Here is a 7,534-nt window from a genome sequence, read left to right on the forward strand (position 1 = left end):
TATCCAATCAGTTTAACATCGGTGACCATTTTTTGTCCCTCGTTCAATCTGTTCAACATTTATACACAATTCTCTTGCACCAGGTTTGAATCAAAATTCAGCTTACAGACGATCTTGAGCTCCAGATTTGAATCAAAATTTAGGTTACAAAAACTGAAGCTGGGTAGTTGGTGGAGGTGTTGCGCCAGTCTGGACCTCCAGACAATGGCGACATCGGTGGGGAACCAACGTTCAGCGAGTTCTTTGGCGGAAGCCGGCAAGAATGGAGGCGGCGGTGCAAGGACATGGCAGTTGTCATGTTCCAGAAGTCTCGTGCAACTGTTTGGAGGAAGGGAAGGAGAAATGGAGGTTTTGCAAAAAAGGATTCTTATCACACGGAAGCCGCGGGAGGGTTAAAATGTTAAAATGACAGTAGCCACTGGATCTTGATTGAAAGAATGAGATTAAAGATGTGCCAGAGGAAGCCACGGGAGGGTTAAAATGTTAAAACGACAGTAGCCACTAGATCTTGATTGAAGGGATGGGATTAAAGATGTGCATACGTGCCATGTACATAAGATACGCTGCCATTTTACAAATGCAACGAAACACGCTCTGTTTTGAAGTGCGAAAAGTTAAAACGACCCATTTTAACAAATTTTACGACTGTCGTGCATATGTCCGGATATCAACCCCTCCCCTCGTATTAGGCCCCACCTCCCCGCGCGCCCTAACCCTAGCTTCTCGATTCAACTCTGCGCGAGACGAATTCTCTCCCGAATTCGCTCGCCGAAAGCACCTGCTACCTCGCGCCCGCCTTCCGTCGCGCGGATTCGGTGCCGTGCGTGGAGATGGACCCGATGGACATCGTGGGGAAGTCTAAGGAGGACGTTTCCCTCCCCAAATGTAAGTTCCCTGCCTCGGTTACCCCTGTAGAAGCCGTATTCTGGCTCCTTTTATTGTGTTGAAATTTGACGCCATTAAGGGGATGTCGTGTGGATGGGCGTGTTCTTCTTGGTCTGAAGAATCTGGTTAGCTGGGTTTGGTTTGCGTAATCTTGTGAGATGATACGCTAGGAAGCTTGATTTTTGAAGCGATGCTGTGAGGAAAGTTAGGTTTGTCCCAAGTGCTATTCAATTTCTGCGCCAATTCGTATGTACGATGGTTGTCCTGGGGCTTGTGGCGAGGTCCTGATCTTTTTGGATTGTGGCTAGTTGATTTTGGCAGCCTTGTTGATAGCAAACTACTATGATGCAGCACTATACAGTTCGTTTCTTGTGGTATGCTTGAGTGCTCTAGACGGATCCAATACAAGGCTTCAACATGGCATGTACAGGACCATGGGAGCTCATCATTTGGTGCTGGTCTAATAAGTTTCCTTTGTCTCTTGGCGTTTCTTAGTATATGGAATTTGGGCCCCTGTGCCTTACAAACAGGACTGGATAGACTAGTAACTTAGTGTAGTTTTGATGGTTTCTAGCCTGTGAACTATGGCACTCCAGTCGTTGGAAACATTACATCATGTAATGGTTTGGTATATGAAATCGTTCTGCTGTGAATTCTGACTGTTTGTGATAACATTGGAAAAAGTGGCTTTGTTTCATAATTTCATATGATTTTTCATGTATGAATTATACTGGAATTGTTTGATGATTTTTATTATATAATAGTATTGGATTATCTTTGAATTAATTAATGTTATACCATGAAATGTGAATGAACAAGTATATGGAGTTACAACTATACTAATATTATGTTTTGCCAAATTAGTGCCATGCGATTTGAATAAAGTTCCTTGAACCTGGATGGGAGCAGATCACCAGTTGACGACATTTTGTTTTCAGAGTTGTTTAAAATCTTGTACTTATTGACTTTCTGCTTCGCATTTTAGCAACAATGGTTAAGATAATTAAGGAGATGCTTCCTCCTGATGTACGAGTGGCAAGAGATGCACAGGATCTTCTTGTTGAATGCTGCGTAGGTAAGACATACAAGTGTGATGCAGTATACACCATTATAGTATCATCCATCATATGGTACAGCTTGTATGCTCAACTATGCAAGAATCACTGTTTGAATAACATATTAACATGGTTCTGCACATGTATCTTTATTTAAATTATAGCCTGCCATGAGTTGTTCTTTATGAAATATCATTTTGTAGCACTGAGCTTTCTTCTTGTTGTTCCAAATAAAACAAACTGCTGGAATTAAAAATATACTCCTGCACAGTTCAGACTGTAGTGACATATATATATGGTTATCTCTTTGATTTGTCTGGGAGCTTTCAAGTATGCATGTCATCTTGTGAATAATAATAGACAATAAGATTATACATGTTTTTTAGAAGAAAATCATTAGGTAAAATTTCTAACTTTATATCATACTCTCTCTGTCCCAAAATATAGTTCTTTCTGGCGCACCTTTTTTCCGTCCACATTCGTTCAAATGATAATGAATAAAGACATACATACAAACTACATTCATATGTTACTTAATGAATGCATGATTAGTCTAAAACGAATTATGTTTCAAGACGGAGGGAGTATTATATTCTGTTTTCATGAGAAAGCCAATATACTCCTACTGTATTCAGGCCATTAATGAAGTAACTGCATAACTTGTTCTGTTTAAATGGTTTACACTTGTATGGATCTCTCACAACCTTACTTTCAACAAAGAAAGAATCTTCATAAGCATAGAGATTGGTCTCTCCTTTTCTAATCTAACTACTTGTAAAACCAATTTTCAGAGTTCATCAATCTCCTTTCGTCTGAATCCAATGAAGTGTGCAGCAGAGAAGAGAAGAAAACAATTGCTCCTGAGCATGTTATCAAGGCTCTAAGTGTTAGTATTTTCTCCTCATAATTTTTTATGTCAGATTTCTCTAAGAATAATTTGAGGTAAAGTGGTAAACACATGGTTAGATATGAGGCATACGATTAGGTGTGATATCTTTGATGGTTTTGGGGATTCTTGGCGAACTTTAATTTTTTAATTTTGGGTAGACATGCTTTTGTAGATGCTTGTTTAATATAGAAGCACATCATCTTTATCGTTCATTTTTTCACAAACTCTCTCTATATATAAATAACGAGCATCGTTTGAGCGGAGTAACGGGGATCTCTTTGAACCAATTTGGATTCATGTGCGGAAGGTCAACCATGGAAACCATTTTTTTAATAAGACATGTGATGGAGTAGTATAGAGAATAGAAGAAGGATCTACATATGATTTTCATTGACTTGGAGAAAGCTTATGACAAAATACCAAGTAATGTTATGTGTTTGGTTTTGGACAAACATAAAGTTCCAACGACGGAAGTACGTTGGATTATTAAGGACATGTACAAGTACAACAATGTTGGTGTTCGAGCGATGGCGACACAAATTTCTTTTCGATTGGAATAGGACTACATCAAGGGTCAGCTTTGAGCCCTTACCTTTTTTCCTTGGTGATGGATAAAGCCACAAGGGACATACAAGGAGATATCCCTTGTTGTATGTTTTTTGTAGACGATGTAGTGTTAGTTGATGAATGTCGGGCAAGAGTAGATAGAAAACTAGAGTTGTGGGGAGGGACTCTAGAATTCAAGGTTTTAGACTCACTAAAATAGAATACATGAGATGTGATTTCGGCAGTACACATAAGGAAGAAGATGTTAGTTTGGAAGGACGAGTAGTGCTTAGGAAGGACACCTTTAGGTATTTAGGATCAATGTTACAGAGAGATGAGGATATTGTAAAGATGTTAGCCATAGAATCAAAGCAAGGTGAATGAAGTGGCATGCCATCAATCGTCTGGTGTTCTAAATGACAAGAGGGTACACATAATATATATTAAGAAGAAATGACATCAATCATCTGGTATTCTAAATGGCATCAATCATATGGCATCAATCATCTGGTGTTCTAAATGATAGAAGCTAAAAGGCAAGTTTTATAGGATGTTGATTAGTCCTGTTTATGCTGTATGGTGCATAATGTTGGCCTACAAATAGATGACACGTTCAGCAGATAAGTGTTGCAGAAATGTGTGTGTGTTTTCTCTCTCGAAAGCGTAGGAGAGCTACGCATAATATATATTAAGAAGAAACAGGTCTAAAATAGACCAATACAAAAGTCTGTGGCCAAATAGCTCATGGCGGTCGAAAACAACAAAACATAAAGACATCTAACATTATAGCTAATGCAACAAACTACAGCTGGAGGCCAGGAATGGGAGCAGTAAGGAAGGAGAGATCCCTAGCTCCAGCCAAAGCCCACCTCTCCAACTTCTGATTGAACTGGGAGATAGCAGCACCCATATTAGGAGGAAAACTATCAAAGACACCCCCTATTTCTATGCTTCCACAATGTCCAAGCTCCAAGGATTATCAAGGAGTTGATCCCCTTCTGCACAATCCCAGAAATCTGCATAGAAACCCACTCTCACCAAACCATAAACCCCCGATTATGAAGCTGTGGAGACAAGCTTTGAAGATTGACTTTACTGAGCACATGGAACCAGAATTCCCTGGCGAATACACAGTTAACCAGCAGGTGATCAATTATTTCCTGTTGTTGATCACAAAGTGGACATCTAATAGGATGAGGCAGCCCCCTTTTGCTTAACCGATCAGCTGTCCAACATTTATTAAGAGCAGTTAGCCAAATGAAGAATTTACACTTAGCCGGAGCCCAAGGCTTCCAAATTCGGTTAGCAGGCTCAAAGTGGACAGACCCAAGGAAGAGAGCCTCATATACAGCCTTAGAAGAATACTGTGGTAGCAAGCATAAACACATGCCTATCCTCAATCTGCTCATGCAGCCTCCACCTCCAATATTAGGTCATATACTTACAAAAACTCCACTAAAACCCCAACCGACCGAGCACCAATAATATCAGCAACCCAACTTCCCTCAGTGATGGCCTCGAGAACTGTTCTAGACTTGATAGCTCTATTAGATACTGCAGCAAATAATCTCGGAGCAAGCTGTGGATGCTCATTTTATTTAGCCACTTATTCTTCCAGAATAGTGGCCCAATTTCCAATTTCTCTATAGAAGTTGGAAAAGTAACATCTAACCACTTGAGGGACATGATGATATACCTGATAGGCTAGGAGTAACACCAATTGAAGAAAAGCTTGTCCAACATTTGTTGAGATGGTTTGGACATGTCTAACGGAGACCTCCAGAGTCGTCGATGTGTCGTGGGATTATAAGGTGCGATAGCAATGAGAAGAGAGGAAGAGAAAGACCGAAGTTGACATGGGAAGAGGCAATAAAAGGAGATTTGAAAGAATGAGATATACATAAAGATTTAGCCTTGAACAGGAGTGCATGGAAAATAACTATTTATGTGCCCGAACCTTGACTTTGAGATATGTTGATTTTTTAACTCTAACCTACCCTAACTTACTTGGACTAAAAGGCTTTGTTGTTGTTGTTATTGTCTCTCTATATAAATATAATAATATACTTGGGGACTGCGTGTAAGAGAAGCATATTAATGATTAACACAATTTAGAATGTGAATATTTGAACTCATCTGATCTTGTATAATAGACCATAAAATTTTTTTGAGATCAACAAAATATTTGGGACTGTTATATGTTACGTTCTGGGGGCGCATTTGATATGTGCTATCTTTGTGTATACTCCCTCCCATAATAAATCAATTTGAGTTGTCCTAAGTCAAACCACCTTAGGTTTGGCCAACTTTTTATGAAGCAAAGCACCAATATCTGAGCAACAAATAAGTACGCCATGGAAAAATATTTCATGGTCTATCTAGTTGTTACTCTCTCCATTGCAAACTATAAGATGTTTTGATTTTCTAGATGCATTGTTTTTACTGTGCAGCTAGACATAATCTATATCTAAGTACATAGTAAAAAAGAAAAGTCAAATGTCTTATCATTTGCAATGGAGGGAGTACTAATTTGGTGCATAAATATTGGTGTTCTTTCCAGAAATTTGGTCAAAATTAAGATAGTTTGACTTGAGGCTGACTGTAGAAGTTGATTTATTTTGGGACGAGGACGAGGGAGTAGTGTTTATTTGTTTAAATTCGAGCTGTACATATTATTACTAATAAAACATGGGAGGTCCCGTAGCTTATCATTATTCTTCCGAAATCAGGATCTTGGCTTCAGAGAGTACATTGAGGAGGTTTATGCTGCGTATGAACAGCACAAACTCGAGACTCTGGTTTGTACCACTTCTTAGTCACAGGGCTGTGCATATCATTCCCTTCTCTAATCTGTGTACTGTGCTTGACACCAATATGTCTTGAGTAGGATTCTCCAAAAGCTGGCAAGTTCACTAGGATTGAGATGACAGAGGAAGAAGCTGTTGCTGAGCAACAAAGGATGTTTGCTGAGGCTCGAGCAAGGATGAATAACGGAGCCCCCAAGCCAAAGGAGCCAGAACAAGAACCGCCACAGCTACCACAAGCACAACCCCAACTTCAGCTGCATACTGAACCACAGCAACCCATGCAATCTCAAGTTCAGTTGCATTCGCAAACACAACACTACCTCCAACCTCAACTGCAGCTCCACCATCAGCCACAACAGCTCCCACAAGTGCAGCTGCACTCTCAGCCGCAGCTGCAACCCCAAGTGCATCTGCACCCTCAGCCGCAGTTGCCCCCACAATTGCAGGTCCATCAGCAGCTGCAGCAACCCCCACAAGTGCAGGTCCACCAGCAGCCCGAAGTGCAGCCCCAAGAAGCGCAGTTGCAATCATCAGCCCAGCAAACCTCCCAACCGCAACCTCAGGCACAACTACAATCACAGGGGCACTCACAAGCGCAGCTGCAAGCCGGACTGCTGGGTCAGTTGCAGACACAGGCGCAAACCGGACCTGACATGGATAGTTAGAGACTATTGTGTAGCCTGAGTATAAGCAAAAAAGGGAAAAAAAACCAGGCACTTTTGCTGCATCTACTAGAAACCTGTATGCCTGCTTGTGACTCATTAGATCCTGATTTAGGTTTCCGTGCTTCCTGTAGAATGTAAATGCAGTGTGATTGCAGTTGCCTTGTTGCTAATAATGCGAAGCCGTTAGTTACTGATGATGTCATTATTGTGTGGAATACTGAATTCGTGACAAGTGTCATGGCATGGTTTTATGTGACGTGCTGAAAGATATTCCGTTGCCATTGTAATAGCCGAACTTCGACATTTGTCCATGGTGATAGCGACTGATTTGAATGAGTTCTTGCTGCATATCGTCATTGAGACTGTGTTTTCTGTGTGCAAGCCAGCTTTACGCTGTTGTCTTGTTGCTGAGCACCTTGGAGGCCTCTCCATTCGAGCCATTTGGATGTCACCCAAACTGCTGTCACTCAACTGAAAGTCCAATGCGGCATATTTCTTCACTTTTTTGTTTTTGGTGTGTGGAGTTCTATCCAAGAGCCCAAGAGGGTTTTTTTTATATAGCACGGTGTTGGTACTGGTAGGAAGTTCTTTTAAAAAAGGAGAATGTCTCTGCTTTTTTAAAGCAATTAAGTAAATATCCAAGTTTATTACAATCCAGAGCTGGGGATACACACACAGATGGCACCC

At 40.7% G+C, this 7,534-nt stretch overlaps 1 protein-coding gene across 1 annotated transcript; it reads left to right on the forward strand.

The window, feature by feature from the left end:
• Positions 1–714: 714 nt before the first annotated feature.
• LOC100191260 (uncharacterized) lies at positions 715–7,182 on the forward strand. The gene is made up of 5 exons (NM_001136694.1): positions 715–885; positions 1,871–1,960; positions 2,732–2,826; positions 6,105–6,173; positions 6,263–7,182. The coding sequence occupies exons 1-5, from the start codon at positions 831–833 to the stop codon at positions 6,845–6,847; spliced, it is 894 nt and encodes a 297-aa protein (NP_001130166.1). The 5' UTR covers positions 715–830; the 3' UTR covers positions 6,848–7,182.
• Positions 7,183–7,534: the final 352 nt, after the last annotated feature.

This window comes from Zea mays, chromosome 4, assembly GCF_902167145.1.
Source record: "Zea mays cultivar B73 chromosome 4, Zm-B73-REFERENCE-NAM-5.0, whole genome shotgun sequence".
NCBI classification, from domain to species: domain Eukaryota; kingdom Viridiplantae; phylum Streptophyta; class Magnoliopsida; order Poales; family Poaceae; genus Zea; species Zea mays.

What these genes read in the sequence shown, in the direction of transcription:
- LOC100191260 (NM_001136694.1), top strand. Translation starts at nt 831, where the DNA reads ATGGACCCGATGGACATCGTGGGGAAGTCTAAGGAGGACGTTTCCCTC. An exon ending in GGACGTTTCCCTCCCCAAAT is followed by an intron (nt 886 to 1,870) that starts GTAAGTTCCCTG and finishes TTCGCATTTTAG; the next exon opens with CAACAATGGTTAAGATAATT. An exon ending in AGCACAAACTCGAGACTCTG is followed by an intron (nt 6,174 to 6,262) that starts GTTTGTACCACT and finishes TGTCTTGAGTAG; the next exon opens with GATTCTCCAAAAGCTGGCAA.